Here is a 22,883-nt window from a genome sequence, read left to right as displayed (position 1 = left end):
TGGTCTTTTTATAGGCGTATATATTTTTTCCTCTCAAAAATGGAAATACATTGTACCTTTTGTTTTGTAACTGCCAAAATTAGGAATATCTTTCACTTATGGGTCAACTTTACCTTTATTAAAAATATTTTTTTTTTAATTGCAGTGAGAGGGAAATTGCAGGAGAGCAGGAGACTGAGACTATTGCAGGGAGACACTGTCCTTCCATTCCCTAAAAAATGCAGTGCCAAGCAACACCCCTGGCTGCAGATGGGAATCTTCAGTCAGCTGAACTGGTTGGAGCCCAAAACAGTCTTAGTTAATGATCTGAATGAGGACAGGCAGACAACAGATCTGTCATAAATACTGATAAGAGGATTTTGTGAATTAATGGGTAATAAACCAAGTTTAGGAAGTGATCGTCTCTTCATAGCATTTGTCATAGGAAGTAGAAATTCAGGAACTTAATTATTGTTTTTCTATCAGTCTTTCCTCTGTGAAAAATCTGGTATATTATCTTCTTTGAGCTTTATTTTTGTCCTTTGTAAAATGGCCATATTGAAGTGTCAGGCATGATATATAACACAAAAGTGGTCTTGCAGCAGGGGCAAGGAGGTCTTCCTGTATCTGTCTTCAGGATGTATATGTAATTTGCTTGTTTTTATTTAGAAGCCTACTTTGATCAAGAGATTGATTATGTTCATAGTTTTGTCTGTTTTGCCTATAGTCCAAGCTCACCTTAACCCCATGGGTTGGCCTTCGGAAGATCAACGTGTCCTACTGGTGCTGGGAAGATATGTCCCCATTTACAAACAGTTTGCTACAGTGGATGCCATCAGAGCCCAGTGACGCTGGGTTCTGTGGAATCTTGTCAGAACCTAGTACTCGGGGATTGAAAGCTACAATCTGCATCAACCCACTCAATGGTAGTGTCTGTGAAAGGCCTGGTAAGTGCACAGGTGAAATACGTGTTTTTGGAAGTTCATTGAGAGAGAAACCATAGGAGGCACAGTTAAATATTAAGATGTGTGAGGTAGTCATGAAAAACAGATAGAGTATTAATTTGAAGCATAAACAGAGAACCTAAGATTCCAGTTAACAATGAGATTGATTGGTTTTTTGACCACAAAAGGATTTGAAAATTGATCTAAAAGGCAAATTTCTTAATGTTGGCAGAGAAATGCTGTGAAAGGAGGAACAAAAAATGAAAATAGAAACAAAACAAAGATTACAAAAGATTACAAAGATGATAAAAGATTACCGCAGGGCAGGATATGACTCCTGGGAATGAATCTGGACCCAGCATCGTGGGAGTGACAACATCTTCTTGACCAAAAGGGGGATGCAGAATGAAATGAAATAAAGTTTTAGTGGCTGAGAGATTCCAAATGGAGTCGACAGGTCACTCTGGTGGGCATTTTTATGTACTATATAGATAACCCTTTTTAGGTTTTAATGTGTTGGAATAGCTAGAAGTAAATACCTGAAACTATCAAACGACAACCCAATGGCCTTGACTCTTGAAGACAGTTGTATGACAATGTAGCTTACAAGAGGTGACCGTGTGATTGTGAAAACCTTGTGGATCACACTCCCTTTATCCAGTGTATGGATGGATGAATAGAAAAATGGAGACAAAAACTAAATGAATGGTGGGATGAGGAGGAGTCATATCCTGCCCTGCAGTAATCTTTTGTAATCTTTCGTAATCTTTGTTTTGTTTCTATTTTCATTTTTTGTTCCTTCTTCCACAGCATTTCTCTGCCAACATTAAGAAATTTGCCTTTTAGATCAATTTTCAAATCTTTTTGTGGTCAATCCAAAGTATTCTTTTTTACTTTTATTTTTTATTCTTATTCTGATTTTTTCTGATATAAGGAAAATGTTCAAAAATAGATTGGGGTGATGAATGCATAACTATATGATGGTACTGCGAACAGTTGATTGTGAACAGTTGATTGTGCACCATAGATGATTGTATGGTATGTGAATATATTTCAATAAAACTGAATTTAATTTAAAAAAAAAAAGATTACTGCAGGGACAGTAAATAAACAGATAATATCAGCAAGAGAGAAAAGATGAGAACAGTTCTGTAACAGCAAACTGCAGCACACCAGATCCATGCTAAAGCTGTGGGAGAATACTGAGGGCATACTTTGAGTAGCAAAAAGGTTTGCATTTCTCTCTTCTGGACTGCGTTTAGACCAGCCCTTTGGGAAGCAGGCAGAGGGACAGTCTCTGTAGCATGCTGACATGCCCAAGGCTAGTTTCCTCCTCCCACACAAGGACTCACAAACTTAGGTGAAATTTTATATATACTTTTGAGAGACTGGACTCTGTTTATAATGTCCCATTTTAGGAGGGCACTGTAATTCGTCTGAGAAATACAGAGGTGTAGAAGAAAATTTATGGCATTGTAGGTGTCATCTTAAAATGTAATTTTTAAACTTCCAGTTAGGAGAGCTTTTCAATCTTTTTGGATCATGAACCATTTGAAAAATTAAATGGGTGCTATGGTTTTTCTGCCCCCCAAAATGTATAAACATACAAGATTTTGCATATTGAGAAAGGTTTGAATCCCTGAAGTTCATTCTGGTCCCCTGTATTCTAAGGGCTTAAAACTCCTACTATAATAGAAAGATTAGCTTGTTTCCTTATCTGTGTCCTTAATGTGCTTTGAAAAGAAAAACCATTTTTTCCCCAGGTGTATAAATATAGTTAACTAAGCAGTACATATTGATTCTAATGTTTTCTGTTTTCTCTTTCAATTAGTGTGGCCCTCTAAATTGATTTCATGGCACATTAATAGATTACAAACCACATTTGAAAAGCTTTTGACCTTAGCCAGCACGGTGAGAGCTCTCAGTGTCTTGTGTTTAATACACAGCGAACCACAGTGCCAAGCAGTGCCGGACACCCTGTGCCTTGAGAATGGCGTGTGGAGAGTGCACCAGTGGCAGCTCTGAGTGCATGTGGTGCAGCAACATGAAGCAGTGTGTGGACTCCAACGCTTACGTGGCCTCCTTCCCTTTTGGCCAGTGTATGGAATGGTATACGATGAGCAGCTGCCCCCGTAAGTGAACAAGTCAGCTCCAGGCACTCAGGAATGCCCAGTGTGTGGGTGCCAGCACTTGCTGTGGGGCAGTGCTGTCAGCCTCTGAACGTTTTAGGGACAAGGCTGGTCTTGCTGTTCTGCTCAAGTCTGTTCAGAGGCTGTCCTTAAGACAGTCCTGCAGTCCTGCATGGTGAGAACCTTCATGCAGATCAGGCACAGTGACACAAGTAAATTAATGTAGGGAAGGTCACAGGATAAGACCTAACTCGCCTAACTTCAATGTAATGTTGTTCAATTCATGTAATCTCTCCACATCTTAATGTCCTGGTACGCAAAGGTAAGTGCTTTCTAGCAGATGACCTTTGAACTCTAAAATCCCTTCTTCTTCCAGCATTGTGAGATTGAGAGAGGAGGGGAGGAGTCCCTAGTATGTATTGGGCAAAAATTACTTTATTTAAAGGATCACAGTAGAATAGGAATTTTGACTCAAGAAGTTGAATAGCTTGTTAAAACAGTAATTTAAATACTATGAATTCAAATCTTCTGATAGTGAAATTGCATCTTCTGTTGTTTTTATAGCTGAAAATTGTTCGGGCTACTGTACCTGTAGTCATTGTTTGGAGCAACCAGGCTGTGGCTGGTGTACTGATCCCAGCAATACTGGCAAAGGGAAATGCATAGAGGGTTCCTTTAAAGGACCGGTGAAGATGCCCTCACAGCCCCCTTCAGGAAATTCCTATCCACAGCCCCTTCTCAACTCCAGCATGTGTCTAGAGGACAGCAGATACAACTGGTCTTTCATTCAGTGTCCAGGTAAGACGCTTTGTGTATCCAAAGTCAAGTGTTTCACTACCTGTTTACAAAGAAAAGCATTTCCATATTGTTTATATGGATTTCCTTAATATAAAGTGACATCATTTTAGGAGAAACAGTTTCATGTGAAAAATATTTTTAATGACAGTTGACAAGAATACTTGAGAACTTCAAGTAAGTTATTTTGCTAATTTTTATTAAAAAAGTAATATATGCTCATTTTTTAAAAATTAAGTATTACAGATGTTTATAAAATAAAAACTAGAATTCCTCTTCTCATCTCCAGTTCCTCTTCATAGAAGTAATAACTTTTAATAGTTTGATATAGATACCTCAAGACACACCAATGTATATTTTTTTAAATAAAAAATACTGTGCTACGTAGTGTGCAAAATATAATTATATATATTTTATGTATAATGTGCACTTTGCTTTTTACTTAAGTATATCATGGAAATTGTCAGGAAAAAATAAAAATAAAATCTCTTGCCTACTTGGAAATTCCTCTCTACGTGTGTAGAAGAGAAAGAAAAGAACAAGCATTAAGTCAGACTGCAGTGCACATCACAGGCCATCTACTATTGAGATTACAGACACAGAAAGAAATCTCATCCTTTTATATAGCCAGAGAGATACAATTCATTACATATGTGTTCTCAGGATAAACAGTAACTTGTCCTCATGTGAGAGGATTTGACAGCAGCCCTGTTTGCTCTATCTTTTTCCATAGTTCATCCTAAATTCACCTGATAATTGGGGTGGCTGCCTGTGTTAGTTGCCTTTATCCAAAAAGTATATAAAACTTGTATCTCTAAGATGAAGGGATGGTTACAGCTTAAGGGAAGATACCTAGGCTAAACTCCCAAGGTGACAAGGAGTTGGGGCACTATTTTGATATTTACATTTCAAAGAGGTGGCCCCAGACCCTTAAGGAAAACATGCTTGTGTTGTAAACCTAACAAGGGACTTGTTTAGCTTTTAGAAAAATTTACATATATATCAAAGGAATGGAGGAAAGATTTAGAAATGCAGTTTTTCTCAATGAAATGCTCAAAAAAGGGGGAGAGAGAGTGTTCTAGTTTGCTAATGCTGCCAGAATGCAAAACACCAGAAATTGATTGGCTTTTATAAAAGGCAATTACAGTCTTAATGAAGTGCTCAAAATTTCATTTCTTAATGAAATGCTCAAAATTCTCAATGAAATGCTCAAAAAAGGGGGCGAGAGAGTGTTCTAGTTTGCTAATGCTGCCAGAATGCAAAACACCAGAAATGGATTGGCTTTTATAAAAGGGGATTACAGTCTTAAGGCCATAAAGTGTCCAAGATAACACATCAGCTATTGGGTACCTTCACTGGAGGATGGCCAATGGTGTCCGGAAAACCTCTGTTAGCTGGAAAAGCACGTGGCTGGTGTCTGCTCCATAATTCTGGTTTCAAAATGGCTTTCTCCCAGGACATTCCTCTTTAGGCTGCAGTTCCTCAAAAATGTCACTCTTAGTTGCACTTGGGATATTTGTCCTCTCTCAGCTTCTCCGGAGCAAGAATCTGCTTTCAACAGCTGTCTTCAAACTGTCTCATCTGCAGCCCCTATGCTTTCTTCAAAGTGTCCCTCTTGGCTGCAGCAAGCCTGCTCCTTCTGTCTTATCTTATACAGTGCTCCAGTAATTTAATTCAGACCCACCCTGAATGGGCAGGCCAACACCTCCATGGAAATTATCCAATCAGAGTCATCACCCACAGTTGGGTGGGGCGTATCTCCATGGAAACACTCAAAGAATTACAATCTAATTAACACTGATAGGTCTGCCCACACAAGATTACATCAAAGATAATGGCGTTTGGGGGGACATAATACATTCAGACTGGCACAGAGAGAAAAGTCCATTAACCTCATGGTAAGAAGGACAATTGTACATTCATTTGTACATTTGTTCATTGGTTCTTTCTTTCATTCCTTTTTTCTATTTACATTTACACTGTCTTTCAATGTGCATATGTGGGGTTCTACTTTTTAATGGTTGGTGCAGGTAGGAATACACTGCAAGCTGGCTCAAAGCCTGGACCTGCAACTGCTGTGGGGAGAGGACCCTGGAAACCAACTCTGAGCAATTGGCTGTTAACTCAGACTTGCAGTGAACATTTGAAAACGTGCATTTAGGGATTTAGGTCTGTGATCTATTTTGAGTTAATTTTTGTGTATGGTGTGAGGTCGGGGTCCAAACTCATCTTTCTGCATGTGGACAGCCAATTGTTCCGGCACCATTTGTTGAAAAAACTATTTATTTAACATTGAATTTTCTTGACACATTTGTTGAAAATTATTTTACCTATATATAAGCACTTATTTCCAGACTCTCAGTTCTATTCCATTTATCTATATGGCTGTCCTTTTGCCAGTACCACACTGTTTTGACTACTATAGCTTTATGGTAAGTTTTGAAATTGGGAGGACTAAATCCTCCAACTTTATTTTTCAAGAATGTTATGACTATTCTGGGGGCCTTACATTTCAGTATGAATTTAGAATGAGCTTGTCAATTTCTACCAGAAAATCAGATGGGGTTTGATAGGGATTGTGTTGAATCTGTTTATCAATTTGGGGTATATTATCATCTTAACAACATGAAGTCTTCAAATCCATGAACATGAGATTGCCTTTCCATTTACTTAGGCCTTTAATTTCTTTCAGTGATGTTTTATTGTTTTCAGTGTATGTTTTACACTTCTTTGGGAAAGTTCCTTCATATTCCTAGTTTCTTGAGGGGTTTTGTCATAGGAATGGATGTTAGATTTCATCAGATGATTTTTCTGTGTCTATTGAGATGATCCTGTGGTTTTTGCCCTTTATTCTTATCAATACAATATAGTATAGTAACTGATTTAAGGGCGTTAAACCAGCCTTGCATTCTTGGGGTAAATCCCACTTGGCCATGGTATATAATCCTTTTTATGTGTTGCTAGTTGGGCATTTCGTGTCTATATTCATGAGGGATATAAGTCTATAGCTTTCTTTTTTTGTGATGACTTTGTCTAGCTTTGGTTCAGGGTAATGCTTGCATCATAGAATAAATTGGGAAGTATTCCCTCCTCCTCTGTTTCCTTGAAGAGTTTGTGAAGTTTGGACATTAAGAATTTACCAGTGAAGCCAGCACGGCCCAGGTCTTCTTTGTGAGATTTTGAGTTATAAATTCAACCTCTTTACTTGTTACAGGTCTATTCAGATTTTCTGTTTGTTCTTGAGTCAGTTCTGGTAATCTGTGTTTTTATAGGAAATTGTCCATTTCAAGTAAGTTAGTCTATTTGTTGACATAGCATTCTCTTTCAGGTAGCTTTTTAGTCATATGTATTCTCCATTTAACCTATCGAGGGTGTTTTGTTTTTTTTTCTAATTTTGTTGTATTTTTTTTTTCAATTCACAAAGACTCTAAATATCATGAGGTGTTTTTCAGAGCTTGCTCTCTTATTTTATGGATGCAATATTCTCTCAAGCCTCTTTGAGTATGTTAAAATTAGTATTATTTGTTCTCTTATGTCTCCTGCATTTGTTGTCTTATGTCTCCCTTTCTTTGCTCTGCTTGTTTATCCTGGTGGTGCTTTTAGGTTGATTGTTTTCTTCTAATACTGGTAAGCTCTCAAGGTTGATTTATATTTATAACTGAATGTCTAGATCTATCACATTGACCAGTGGTGTGGGTGTACTCGGCTCTTGTGAAGGTGTGTGGTATGAAGTCCTAATGGAGAGGCTGCCAGCTAGTTACAGGACTCTCCAGCTCTGCCCTTCCCTGGCTGTTGTTGAACAGTCTGGGTTCCTCTCTCAGTGGAGGAAGGAAAAAGCAGTGGACGCAGGTGCCTGGATGCATTTGGCCTGTTCATGGTTGTCCCAAATGTCTCTCACCCTTCTCCCTTTTGATGTTGTAGCAATCTGAAGCTTTCTGGGGCATTGCCCTGATTTCCTTTCTGAATCCACCTCCCTCCCAGCATCCCTTCCCTTACAAAACTGTTCTTTCCCACTACAGCCTCTGGACAGATGTCTCAGCTGGTTGTTGCGCAGGCACTAAGTAGGCATGCCAGCTCAGCACTACCCTCCTGTGACCTGCTCTAGCTCCCTACCTCTCCTGGGAGTTTCAGGTGTCCATTGATAAAGCGCTTCTAGTCACTTCTTTAGCCCCTCCTTCACCTTCATTAGTATACAGGTTTCTTAGCTCTCCTTTTTCTGTCAGATTGACCCCATCTGCTTTATAGTTTTTAGAAATTCCTCAATATTTCAAAACTTTTTCTGAACACTTTTCTTTTTCTGAACCACCTTTTCCTCTTATTCCACACATCTCTTGATTTTTCCATGTTTTTACATTTCTTTTGTAATTTCAGTGGAATTTTGAGGGGAAAGAGAAAAAGAAGCATCTGGTCAATCTGTTAATTTTGAATACAGATTTTTTTAAAATATTATTTTAGGAATTACATTTTTGGGTGTTGTGCTTTGTGTTTTTGCTATATACATTTGCTTATCTTCAAGGAAGAAAAGGCCTATAATACACATCTTAAGTAATTTGGTGCAATCATAACTGATGCAGTCATTTTAAGTTTTACAGTTGTAGTCTATATTAGACAACCAAACTACCTGCAGGGTTGGAAAAGATAACAGGTAGCAAACAGAACAGTGCAAGACTATGGGAAGTAGCTGTGGTGATCAGCTGAAGAACTGCACCACACTGATCAACTAAGAATCAGAGCTACTGCGTCCAGTGGTGCACATTATGTGCTGTGTGAATGGCTCCCCTGGAGTTCTGCAGTGCACAGCCTGTGCAGCTATACTGAGCAGTCTTGTGAGGTCCGGTCTTCATAAGTCTTTTTAGTCTCAAAGCCCACTATGCATCAAGAGTCTTAATAATTCCACTTCTAGAAATGTTTATATAAATGATAGCTATGTTCATAATAATGAAAAATTGAAAGAAAAACATCACAGTGTAAAGGACTGGTTAAATAATGTTATGATTCATAGAAATCATTCTATTTAAAGTTATGTTTATGATGGATGAAATAATGTGGTAAAATTGTGATCTAAGTAAAAAAAAATCAAAATTGAATATGTAATATGAACACAGATGTGTAAACCTGTGTATAGAGAAACTGCTGGAAGAAAAGATACCAAGTGTGAATAGCGGTCTCTGGGTAGTAAGATTGTATATGACGTTCCCCCTTCTGTAAATTTTTTCAAATTTACTATCATGAGCATGTATTAGTTTTACAATGAATAGCAACAAACTTGATTTTTTTTTTTAATTTCTATGGAGTTTCACCTTTGCTATGATATATTTCTGATTTTCTAGCTCTTTTTTGATGGTTTCATCTTATTTCTAAAGCTAGTTTTTGAGGCGGGGCAAGATGGCAGACTGGTGAGCTGTATGTTTTAGTTACTCCTCCAGGAAAGTAGGTAGAAAGCCAGGAACTGCGTGGACTGGACACCACAGAGCAATCTGACTTTGGGCATACTTCATACAACACTCATGAAAACGTGGAACTGCTGAGATCAGCGAAATCTGTCAGTTTTTGCGGCCAGGGGACCCACGCCCCTCCCTGCCAGGCTCAGTCCCGGGGGAGGAGGGGCTGTCAGCTCCGGGAAGGAGAAGGGAGAACTGCAGTGGCAGCCCTTATCGGAAACTCATTCTACTGATCCAAACTCCAACCATAGATAGACTGAGACCAGACACCAGAGAATCTGAGAGCAGCCAGCCCAGCAGACAGGAGACAGGCATAGAAAAAAAACAACACGAGAAACTCCAAAATAAAAGCGGAGGATTTTTGGAGTTCTGGTGAACATAGAAAGGGGAAGGGCCCTGAGGCGCATATGCAAATCCCGAAGAAAAGCTGATCTCTCTGCCCTGTGGACCTTTCGTTAATGGCCCTGGTTGCTTTGTCTCTTAGCATTTCAATAACCCATTAGATCTCTGAGGAGGGCCCGTTTTTTTGTTGTTTTTTTTTTTTTTTTTAATCCTTTTTTCTTTTTCTAAAACAATTACTCTAAGAAGCCCAATACAGAAAGCTTCAAAGACTTACTATTTGGGCAGGTCAAGTCAAGAGCAGAACTAGGAGAGCTCTGAGACAAAACGCAATAATCCAGTGACTGAGAAAATTCACTAAACACCACAACTTCCCAAGAAAAGGGGGGTGTCTGCTCACAGCCATCATCCTGGTGGACAGGAAACACTCCTGCCCATCGCCAGCCCCATAGCCCAGAACTGCCCCAGACAACCCAGTGTGACGGAAGTGCTTCAAATAACAGGCACACACCACAAAACTGGGCGTGGACATTAGCCTTCCCTGCAACCTCAGCTGATTGTCCCAGAGTTGGGAAGGTAGAGCAGTGTGAATTAACAAAGCCCCATTCAGCCATCATTTCAGCAGACTGGGAGCCTCCCTACACAGCCCAGCAGCCCAGAACTGCCCTGGGGAGACGGCACTCACCTGTGACATAGCACAGTCATCCCTCAACAGAGGACCCGGGGTGCACAGCCTGGAAGAGGGGCCCACTTGCAAGTCTCAGGAGCCATACGCCAATACCAAGGACTTGTGGGTCAGCGGCAGAGACAAACTGTGGCAGGACTGAACTGAAGGATTAGACTATTGCAGCAGCTTTAAAACTCTAGGATCACCAGGGAGATTTGATTGTTAGAGCCACTCCCCCCTCCCTGACTGCCCAGAAACACGCCCCATACACAGGGCAGGCAACACCAACTACACACGCAAGCTTGGTACACCAATTGGACCCCACAAGACTCACTCCCCCACTCACCAAAAAGGCTAAGCAGGGGAGAACTGGCTTGTGGAGAACAGGTGGCTCGTGGACGCCACCTGCTGGTTAGTTAGAGAAAGTGTACTCCACGAAGCTGTAGATCTGATAAAGTAGAGATAAGGACTTCAATTGGTCTACAAATCCTAAAAGAACCCTATCAAGTTCAGCAAATGCCACGAGGCCAAAAACAACAGAAAATTATAAAGCATATGAAAAAACCAGACGATATGGATAACCCAAGCCCAAGCACCCAAATCAAAATATCAGAAGAGACACAGCACCTAGAGCAGCTACTCAAAGAACTAAAGAGGAACAATGAGACCATAGTACGGGATATAAAGGAAATCAAGAAGACCCTAGAAGAGCATAAAGAAGACATTGCAAGACTAAATTAAAAAATGGATGATCTTATGGAAATTAAAGAAACTGTTGACCAAATTAAAAAGATTCTGGACACTCATAGTACAAGACTAGAGGAAGCTGAACAACGAATCAGTGACCTGGAAGATGACAGAATGGAAAATGAAAGCATAAAAGAAAGAATGGGGAAAAAAATTGAAAAAATCGAAATGGACCTCAGGGATATGATAGATAATATGAAACGTCCGAATATAAGACTCATTGGTGTCCCAGAAGGGGAAGAAAAGGGTAAAGGTCTAGGAAGAGTATTCAAAGAAATTGTTGGGGAAAACTTCCCAAATCTTCTAAACAACATAAATACACAAATCATAAATGCTCAGCGAACTCCAAATAGAATAAATCCAAATAAACCCACTCCGAGACATATAGTGATCACGCTATCAAACACAGAAGAGAAGGAGCAAGTTCTGAAAGCAGCAAGAGAAAAGCAATTCACCACATACAAAGGAAACAGCATAAGACTAAGTAGTGACTACTCAGCAGCCACCATGGAGGCGAGAAGGCAGTGGCACGATATATTTAAAATTCTGAGTGAGAAAAATTTCCAACCAAGAATACTTTATCAGCAAAGCTCTCCTTCAAATTTGAGGGAGAGCTTAAATTTTTCACAGACAAACAAATGCTGAGAGAATTTGCTAACAAGAGACCTGCCCTACTGGAGATACTAAAGGGAGCCCTACAGACAGAGAAACAAAGAAAGGACAGAGAGACTTGGAGAAAGGTTCAGTACTAAAGAGATTCGGTATGGGTACAATAAAGGATATTAATAGACAGAGGGGAAAAATATGACAAACATAAACCAAAGGATAAGATGGCTGATTCAAGAAATGCCTTCACGGTTATAACGTTGAATGTAAATGGATTAAACTCCCCAATTAAAAGATATAGATTCGCAGAATGGATCAAAAAAAATGAACCATCAATATGTTGCATACAAGAGACTCATCTTAGACACAGGGACACAAAGAAACTGAAAGTGAAAGGATGGAAAAAAATATTTCATGCAAGCTACAGCCAAAAGAAAGCAGGTGTAGCAATATTAATCTCAGATAAAATAGACTTCAAATGCAGGGATGTTTTGAGAGACAAAGAAGGCCACTACGTACTAATAAAAGGGGTAATTCTGCAAGAAGAAATAACAATCGTAAATGTCTATGCACCCAACCAAGGTGCCACAAAATACATGAGAGAAACACTGGCAAAACTAAAGGAAGCAATTGATGTTTCCACAATAATTGTGGGAGACTTCAACACATCACTCTCTCCTATAGATAGATCAACCAGACAGAAGACCAATAAGGAAATTGAAAACCTAAACAATCTGATAAATGAATTAGATTTAACAGACATATACAGGACATTACATCCCAAATCACCAGGATACACATACTTTTCTAGTGCTCATGGAACTTTCTCCAGAATAGATCATATGCTGGGACATAAAACAAGCCTCAATAAATTTAAAAAGATTGAAATTATTCAAAGCACATTCTCTGACCACAATGGAATACAATTAGAAGTCAATAACCATCAGAGACTTAGAAAATTCACAAATACCTGGAGGTTAAACAACACACTCCTAAACAATCAGTGGGTTAAAGAAGAAATAGCAAGAGAAATTGCTAAATATATAGAGACGAATGAAAATGAGAACACAACATACCAAAACCTATGGGATGCAGCAAAAGCAGTGCTAAGGGGGAAATTTATAGCACTAAACGCATATATTAAAAAGGAAGAAAGAGCCAAAATCAAAGAACTAATGGATCAACTGAAGAAGCTAGAAAATGAACAGCAAACCAATCCTAAACCAAATACAAGAAAAGAAATAACAAGGATTAAAGCAGAAATAAATGACATAGAGAACAAAAAAACAATAGAGAGGATAAATATCACCAAATGTTGGTTCTTTGAGAAGATCAACAAGATTGACAAGCCCCTAGCTAGACTGACAAAATCAAAAAGAGAGAAGACCCATATAAACAAAATAATGAATGAAAAAGGTGACATAACTGCAGATCCTGAAGAAATTAAAAAAATTATAAGAGGATACTATGAACAACTGTATGGCAACAAACTGGATAATGTAGAGGAAATGGACAATTTCCTGGAAACATATGAACAACCTAGACTGACCAGAGAAGAAATAGAAGACCTCAACCAACCCATCACAAGCAAAGAGATCCAATCAGTCATCAAAAATCTTCCCACAAATAAATGCCCAGGGCCAGATGGCTTCACAGGGGAATTCTACCAAACTTTCCAGAAAGAACTGACACCAATCTTACTCAAACTCTTTCAAAACATTGAAGAAAATGGAACACTACCTAACTCATTTTATGAAGCTAACATCAATCTAATACCAAAACCAGGCAAAGATGTTACAAAAAAGGAAAACTACCGGCCAATCTCCCTAATGAATATAGATGCAAAAATCCTCAACAAAATACTTGCAAATCGAATCCAAAGACACATTAAAAAAATCATACACCATGACCAAGTGGGGTTTATTCCAGGCATGCAAGGATGGTTCAACATAAGAAAATCAATCAATGTATTACAACACATTAACAAGTCAAAAGGGAAAAATCAATTGATCATCTCAATAGATGCTGAAAAAGCATTTGACAAAATCCAACATCCCTTTTTGATAAAAACACTTCAAAAGGTAGGAATTGAAGGAAACTTCCTCAACATGATAAAGAGCATATATGAAAAACCCACAGCCAGCATAGTACTCAATGGTGAGAGACTGAAAGCCTTCCCTCTAAGATCAGGAACAAGACAAGGATGCCCACTGTCACCACTGTTATTCAACATTGTGCTGGAAGTGCTAGCCAGGGCAATCCGGCAAGACAAAGAAATAAAAGGCATCCAAATTGGAAAAGAAGAAGTAAAACTGTCATTGTTTGCAGATGATATGATCTTATATCTAGAAAACCTTGAGAAATTGACGATACAGCTACTAGAGCTAATAAACAAATTTAGCAAAGTAGCGGGATACAAGGTTAATGCACATAAGTCAGTAATGTTTCTATATGCTAGAAATGAACAAACTGAAGAGACACTCAGGAAAAAGATACCATTTTCAATAGCAACTAAAAAAATCAAGTACCTAGGAATAAACTTAACCAAAGATGTAAAAGACCTATAGAAAGAAAACTACATAACTCTACTAAAAGAAATAGAAGACCTTAAAAGATGGAAAAATATTCCATGTTCATGGATAGGAAGACTAAATGTCATTAAGATGTCAATTCTACCCAAACTCATCTACAGATTCAATGCAATCCCAATCAAAATTCCAACAACCTACTTTGCAGACTTGGAAAAGCTAGTTATCAAATTTATTTGGAAAGGGAAGATGCCTCGAATTGCTTAAGACACTCTAAAAAAGAAAAACGAAGTGGGAGGACTTACACTCCCTGACTTTGAAGCTTATTATAAAGCCACAGTTGCCAAAACAGCATGGTACTGGCACAAAGATAGACATATAGATCAATGGAATCGAATTGAGAATTCAGAGATAGACCCTCAGATCTATGGCCGACTGATCTTTGATAAGGCCCCCAAAGTCACTGAACTGAGTCATAATGGCCTTTTCAACAAATGGGGCTGGGAGAGTTGGATATCCATATCCAAAAGAATGAAAGAGGACCCCTACCTCACCCCCTACACAAAAATTAACTCCAAATGGACCAAAGATCTCAATATAAAAGAAAGTACCATAAAACTTCTAGAAGATAATGTAGGAAAACATCTTCAAGACCTTGTATTAGGCGGCCACTTCCTAGACTTTACACCCAAAGCACAAGCAACAAAAGAGAAAATAGATAAATGGGACTCCTCAAGCTTAGAAGTTTCTGCACCTCAAAGGAATTTCTCAAAAAGGTAAAGAGGCAGCCAACTCAATGGGAAAAAATTTTTGGAAACCATGTATCTGACAAAAGACTGATATCTTGCATATACAAAGAAATCCTACAACTCAATGACAATAGTACAGACAGCCCAATTATAAAATGGGCAAAAGATATGAAAAGACAGTTCTCTGAAGAGGAAATACAAATGGCCAAGAAACACATGAAAAAATGTTCAGCTTCACTAGCTATTAGAGAGATGCAAATTAAGACCACAATGAGATACCATCTAACACCGATTAGAATGGCTGCCATTAAACAAACAGGAAACTACAAATGCTGGAGGGGATGTGGAGAAATTGGAACTCTTATTCACTGTTGGTGGGACTGTATAATGGTTCAGCCACTCTGGAAGTCAGTCTGGCAGTTCCTTAGAAAACTAGATATAGAGCTACCATTCGATCCAGCGATTGCACTTCTCGGTATATACCCGGAAGATCGGAAAGCAGTGACACGAACAGATATCTGCACGCCAATGTTCATAGCAGCATTATTCACAATTGCCAAAAGATGGAAACAACCCAAATGTCCTTCAACAGATGAGTGGATAAATAAAATGTGGTATATACACACGATGGAATACTACGCGGCAGTAAGAAGGAACGATCTCGTGAAACATATGACAACATGGATGAACCTTGAAGACATAATGCTGAGCGAAATAAGCCAGGCACAAAAAGAGAAATATTATATGCTACCACTAATGTGAACTTTGAAAAATGTAAAACAAATGGTTTATAATGTAGAATGTAGGGGAACTAGCAATAGAGAGCAATTAAGGAAGGGGGAACAATAATCCAAGAAGAACAGATAAGCTATTTAACGTTCTGGGGATGCCCAGGAATGACTATGGTCTGTTAATTTCTGATGGATATAGTAGGAGCAAGTTCACAGAAATGTTGCTATATTAGATAACTTTCTTGGGGTAAAGTAGGAACATGTTGGAAGTTAAGCAGTTATCTTAGGTTAGTTGTCTTTTTCTTACTCCCTTGTTATGGTCTCTTTGAAATGTTCTTTTATTGTATGTTTGTTTTCTTTTTAACTTTTTTTTTATACAGTTGATTTAAAAAAGAAGGGAAAGTTAAAAAAAGAAAAAGATGTAGTGCCCCCTTGAGGAGCCTGTGGAGAACGCAGGGGTATTGGCCTACCCCACCTCGATGGTTGCTAACATGACCACAGACATAGGGGACTGGTGGTTTGATGGGTTGAGACCTCTACCATAAGTTTTACCCTTGGGAAGACGGTTGCTGCAAAGGAGAGGCTAGGCCTCCCTATGGTTGTGCCTAAGAGCCTCCTCCCGAATGCCTCTTTGTTGCTCAGATGTGGCCCTCTCTCTCTGGCTAAGCCAACTTGAAAGGTGAAATCACTGCCCTCCCCCCTACGTGGGATCAGACACCCAGGGGAGTGAATCTCCCTGGCAACGTGGAATATGACTCCCGGGGAGGAATGTAGACCTGGCATCGTGGGACAGAGAACACCTTCTTGACCAAAAGGGGGATGTGAAAGGAAATGAAATAAGCTTCAGTGGCAGAGAGAATCCAAAAGGAGCCGAGAGGTCACTCTGGTGGGCACTCTTACGCACACTTTAGACAACCCTTTTTAGGTTCAAAAGAATTGGGGTAGCTGGTGGTGGATACCTGAAACTATCAAACTACAACCCAGAACCCATGAATCTCGAAGACAGTTGTATAAAAATGTAGCTTATGAGGGGTGACAAGGGGATTGGGAAAGCCATAAGGACCACACTCCACTTTGTCTAGTTTATGGATGGATGAGTAGAAAAATAGGGGAAGGAAACAAACAGACAAAGGTACCCAGTGTTCTTTTTACTTCAATTGCTCTTTTTCACTCTAATTATTATTCTTGTTATTCTTGTGTGTGTGCTAATGAAGGTGTCAGGGATTGATTTGGGTGGTGAATGTACAACTATGTAATGGTACTGTGAACAATCGAAAGTACGATTTGTTTTGTATGACTGCATGGTATATGAATATATCTCAATAAAATGAAGATTTAAAAAAAAAAAATACATAATGCTGAGCAAAATAAGCCAGGCACAAAAAGAGAGATATTGTATGTTACCACTAATGTGAATTCTGTGAAAAATGTACAATGTTTTATACTGTAGAATGTAGGGGACCTAGAGATACCAATTAGTGGAGGGGGAATGATAATCTAATAAGAACAGATAAACTATGGAGGGTAATCTCAATGTTATGGGAATGCTCAGGAATGATTATGGTTTGTAAACTTTCTTGGATATAGTAAGATCATGTTGGAAGCAATAGAGTTATTTTAGGTTTTTTTTTTTTCTCTTATTCCTTTGTTTTCTTAGGGGTTGTTAATTTTCTTGGGGTATGGTAGGAACATGTTGGAAGCAATGTAGTTATTTTAGATTATTTGTTTTTCTTACTCCTCTGTTTGGACATGGTTTATTAATTTTCTTGGGGTATGGTAGGAACATATTGGAAGCAAAGTAGTTATTTAGGTTATTTGTTTTCCTTAATCCATTGCTTTGTTTGAAATGTTGTGGGGTTTTTTTGGTTGTTGTTTGCCTGTTTGTTTTTAATTTTTTGATAAACAAAGTTAAAAAATTGAAAAAAAATCAGTAGAAAAATGGGAGTAAAAACTAAATGACAAATAGGGTGGGATGGGGGGATGGTTTGGGTATTCTCTTTTCACTTTTATTTTTTATTCTTATTCTGATTCTTTCTGATGTAAGGAAAATGTTCAGAAATATATTGTGGTGATGAACGCATAACTATATGATCATACTGTGAACAGTTGATTGTATACCATGGATGACTGTATGGTTTGTGAATATATTTCAATAAAACTGAATTAAAAAAAAAATAGATGGTGGTGATGAATGCACAACTATATGATGGTACTGTGAATAGCTGATTGTACACCACGGATGACTGTATGATATGTGAATATATCTCAATAAAACTGAATTAAAAAAAAAAATAAAAAATAAATAAAGCTAGTTTTTAGTAAGCCAGTTCTGATGATCTTGTATTTAGAGGGAATAAGGAACTTAAAAAATAGGTGCAGATAAATCCTTTTGAACTTACTTCACCCAGTCCTGCCATGGCATAGGCCCCTGGAAATTCTTTTTCTTTCAGCTTGCCAGTGCAATGGTCACAGCAAATGCATCAATCAGAGTATCTGTGAGAAGTGTGAAAACCTGACCACAGGCAAGCACTGTGAGACCTGCATATCTGGCTTCTATGGTGATCCCACCAACGGAGGAAAATGTCAGCGTAAGTTGAATCTATGAAGTTTACTGATTGCACATCAGGTGGGATGGAACACTTCTGTCTGACTTGAATATCTAGAAGGGAAAAAAAGACCATTTTGTTTTGGATGTTGTGTTTCTTAAGTTATACTTCTAGTATATTTTAAGGATTTTAACATTCCCACATTTCCCTATACATGTCAAATGGGATCCTGCAAGCAAGGATGTTTTATTGTTGGAACATAAATTATATTTTTTAAAATGACAAATGTGCCAGGCAACTGATTTTTGGTTTGTTCTAGTTTTCAATAGAAGAATATGGGTCTTCCAGTTGAAATGCTTTTTGAGTTCTGAACAGAAAAAATAAAAAGGGAAAACCTCTACCTAAATTCCCTTCCCCCCAACCCCACCTCCATATCCTTAATGTTGTCCTTCAGAATCTACTCCCAGCCCAGCCAGCAGAGAGGTAGCATTCTAGCTGTATGTCCCTTAACCTCTCTGAGGTTCAGTTTCCTCGTCTGTAAAATGGGGATAATATTGTTGATTAAAGCATGACATGAGGTCAGCACTCAGTAGATACAAAGTTATTACAATTGCCATCTAATGTGATTTCCCACCACTCTTAAAAAAATTCTTGCTTAGATTAAAAGGTATTCAGTATATACATTTTCCTATTCCTTGTGAAATGAACTTCTTCATCTATTAGGTAATGATAGAGCACCTAACATTTTTTAGTGGTAAATGTGTATAAGGAATTTTGCTGGCAGTCTCCAAGACATAGGTGCTTTTGTTATCCCCAAGATCAAATAACCTGCCTGAGGTCTCACAACAAGATGTGGGCAAGCTAGGAACCACATTCAGTATGTGCTGACATTAACTACTGGGCCCTGTTGTGCCTCCAGGAGCCATCATGTCCGTATCTGCAGCCACTATGTAGAAAAATCACATCCTCCTCTGTGGCATCTGTAAGACCTGTGTACATCTGTCCAGACCTTTTAACTTTCCTTGTTTCTCAGAGTCCCAATCCATAATAGAAGGCATGATTTAAAAATACCATGAGTGGCACCAAGTGTTTTATGTTTTCCTCTTAGAACTGTATAGTTCTTAGCTAAGGATAATACGCAAGGTATATTGAATGTTTACTGTGCAACAACGCTCCGAAATAGATACTGTTATTATCCCTATCATATGGATGAAACAGACTCAGAAAGGTCAAGTTGCATGTCCAAGGTTACAGTGGAGATGAAATCAAACTCAGGCAGACTGACCTCAGGCCCTTACTTTTCACCAGTATACTGCACCCCGTCTTCTTACCCAGCAGAACTGAAAGTTAAATACTTGTGTTTTTGATTCTAGCATCCATTCTCCGAACCACCATACTGTTCTGTTTCACAGGTTTCTTGTGGTGACTTTTTTCCCACATTATTTATTTTTAAAGTATACCTTCCCCCAGCCCAGTGCCTTTAATTTAGTCACAGAAAAACAGAGTAAAGTGAAAAGGTGGTGAGCAAAGAGGCTTTCATTTGTTTTAACAAGAATATTAAATTATCATAACTTACACTTATTTTTGTATGAAAAAGGTGTAGAGAGTATTGAGATGGCAAGAAGAGGGAGATGGGGAGGGTTGATTTCTGTGAAGAGGAAGGAGAAGGCAAGGCAAAGGTGGTGAGTCCTGCAGGGCCACTGGAATTCCACCCCAGTTCTGAGTCCTGGTGTAAGGTGGTCACTGTGGAGGAGAAGGCACCTCAGCTAAGGCAGAGGGCAGCCAGACCACCCCTCCCCTTGGAGGACAGTCATCACACAGAGTGTCTCCATGGGGGCTGGGACTATGTGTATTTCCCTGCACCCAGCACCTGCTTCATAAATATTTATTGAGTGAATAAAAGAATCATACTATCTAGATAGCTAAAAACAGTCGTCCCAGAAGATCAAATAGTTGGTAATTACTTCAGATGGTCATTGGACCCAGAATTCTCTTTTGTCCATTGTCTTTGGTTCCTTTAATGTTGCCTTGATGTTATTTGAGATAAATCATCAACTGAAAAACATGAATCTTTTATTTTAATCTGTCTTTCCTATTGAATCCAATTTAGATAAAATTATTTGTTTTTAAGAAAAATCTCTGATAGTAGTGGTACTCTCTTAAGCCAGTTGTGACCTCCATTCCTTTTCCTTCTCCCCAGCATGTAAGTGCAATGGGCATGCGTCACTCTGCAACACCAACACGGGCAAGTGCTTCTGCACCACCAAGGGTGTCAAGGGAGATGAGTGCCAGCTGTGAGTACCGCACTCCCTGTTCCCCTGCCACAGACCAGGCTTGGGGTTAGTGACTGACAACCAAGGTTAGCTGCATCTGGGCCACCAGGGAGGCTCCGAGGGGCAGTGAAGGTGCCTAAACCCTGAGAGCCATCCTCTTCCCTTTACCTTGTTTCCATGGGCTCTGAGGGATCTCTAGGTTGATTGATTTGAAATTTTGCCCTTTCTCCTTCAGAAATGTCTAATTTGTCCAACTCCCAACTGAGGAAGTCATCAGGTTAGCAGCAATTGCTCTTTAATTTACATTTCTGTTTTGAGTGACATTGATATTTCCTGGGTTGCTGATTTGGATTATTCATGTAACTTCAGCAGCTACTTGGTTTTTGCAATGTCAGGAGAGATTTTCCCAAAAGATAGAAAGGGAAGAGCTGGTGTTCTATTAAAAATTTCTTATGTGGCATTTGGGTTGTCTGATAATGGAAATGATCCTTTTGCCTTTAACACATCCCCCCCTCCACCCAACAACTCCCCACCTTCGCTCTAGCAGGGATTTTCCAGGAGAGGGTCCAGAGTCCTCATTCGTGAGGAGGACCCCAGGAATCCATGAAACCTGCAAGGTCTAGAGGAGATGCAGACAGACATGGAGTTCTAGCCTGGCTCTGCCTCTACTTATTAGGTTGCTCTTGAGGCAAATTGCTTAACTGTGCTGAGCCTCAGTTTCCCCATCTATCAATAATGGGACTAATAATTGTTTTTATTCCCTGGTAAGCTGAAATGAGAGAATTTGTTCCCTAATTAATACACACCCGTCTGCCTCACAGGAAAACCTTGCAAAATGTGTTCATGTTTACTTATTCTCTCAAGAAGAGAGGTACGAGTCTAGTAAAAGACTTTCTTTTGAGAGATTTTAGATTTAAGCAAGTGCTGATAATCACCCTGGATTAAAAGGACAGAATATCCCTATATTATCTAGGAAAAATCCTTAACACAAGCTTTCCCCTTCTTTCCTCAAAGTTAGGGTATGGATGACAGAGTTCCAGAATTTCCAAAAACGTTTTCTGTTGTATTTTGTCAAAGAAGCCTTGATTCACAGCTACACTGCCCACCTAACTGACTTTGTGAAGTGGGAGACTGGATTTTGCTGATGTTCGGTATCTATGGGGAAATAAGTGATTGTTTTTGACTAAATGTTTTTTTCTCCAGAGTGGTGTATCCTGTTCAAGAGTTAAAAAAAAAAAAAAAAAAAAAAAGTGACCTTGGTGTTCAGCCTTCTCTCACTTGTATTTAAAGAACAGGAATAGTTTATCCAGCAAAATGGAAAAAACATGAGAAATGAATATTTGAAAAATGCTTTAACTGCACTTTTAGAAGAATATTTAGTTCCAAAAAATGAAAATGTGCTTTTCCCTGTAATAAATGGGGTCTAGATTTATGACATTTGTATTTATCTCATGTGCTTTGGCAAATATTTATCAGTTGTTTTTATATAGCTGGTTGTGTGAATTGTTGCACAGTCAGCATTGATAAGTAATGAAAACTTTTGTTCACAGTCCACCTAATCTGAGTAGTAGTGAAGAATGTAATTATACTCTCTCAAAAACTATTTATAATTTATATAAAAGGGTCTGTTTCATTTTAAAATGAATGTAGATTATTTTTTAAAACAATAGAAAATAGTCTTCATTGTTTTTTCCCCCAGATGTGAAGTAGAAAATCGATACCAGGGAAACCCTCTCAAAGGAACATGTTATTGTAAGTTTTTTTTGCAATTCTTATTTGTCTAGAAACAAAGTAGTTCAGAAAAACTTCATTGTTTTCTTTGCCCTGGTTTGAGAATGGTAAGTGTTAACAAAAATATAGCAACCATCTGTGTAAATTCCCTAACTTGATATGTATATATTGTTAATTTTACTACATGTATGACTACTATTTCAACCCTTTTTAAGTTGTGGTTGTAGTTTATGTTGATATGTCTGTGACAAATAACAGAGGAGTATACAGAGATATGCATCTCTGGCTTTCCTTATTTATGTTATGTGGATTAGAAACTGAATTCTAAAAATATAATCAAAGTTATTCTCTCTGAAACTGATTTGTGTTAACCACCTCTTTAGGAACCAATATATAAGAGAAAATATTGAATGATTAACTTAAAAGTAAAAGCTAATCTGGCAACACAACCAGATCCTTATGGGTTTACCCATAGAATTTTCTCTTTATAGGAGAAAATAATAGGCCAAATTACAGTCAAAATGAAAGTGGAGAAAAAGGTTAATTTTAGAGTATATTCATCATAGTTATATACCTACCTAGCAGGCTAGACCTTGATTCATCCACTTAATTCCATTTCATTTAAAACAATATTTATGGAGGCGGGGCAAGATGGCGGACCGGTGAGCTGTATGTTTT

General features: G+C 38.5%; 1 protein-coding gene across 3 annotated transcripts in view; it reads left to right on the top strand.

The window, feature by feature from the left end:
• Positions 1 to 22,883, top strand: part of ATRN (attractin) — a 183,141-nt gene that overhangs the window by 86,875 nt on the left and 73,383 nt on the right. For all 3 annotated transcript variants that reach the window (XM_037811187.1, XM_037811188.1, XM_037811189.1), the window contains exons 16-21: positions 707 to 926; positions 2,870 to 3,055; positions 3,617 to 3,850; positions 18,106 to 18,243; positions 20,402 to 20,495; positions 22,174 to 22,226. In XM_037811187.1, the coding sequence (XP_037667115.1) occupies positions 707 to 926; positions 2,870 to 3,055; positions 3,617 to 3,850; positions 18,106 to 18,243; positions 20,402 to 20,495; positions 22,174 to 22,226 (925 nt within the window). The remainder of the gene's footprint in view (positions 1 to 706; positions 927 to 2,869; positions 3,056 to 3,616; positions 3,851 to 18,105; positions 18,244 to 20,401; positions 20,496 to 22,173; positions 22,227 to 22,883) is intronic.

Source organism: Choloepus didactylus, chromosome 19 (assembly GCF_015220235.1).
Source record: "Choloepus didactylus isolate mChoDid1 chromosome 19, mChoDid1.pri, whole genome shotgun sequence".
In the NCBI taxonomy this organism is placed as follows: Eukaryota; Metazoa; Chordata; class Mammalia; order Pilosa; family Megalonychidae; genus Choloepus; species Choloepus didactylus.
The sequence above is the reverse complement of the archived record's forward strand: the minus strand, read 5'-3'. Positions and strand labels throughout refer to the sequence as shown.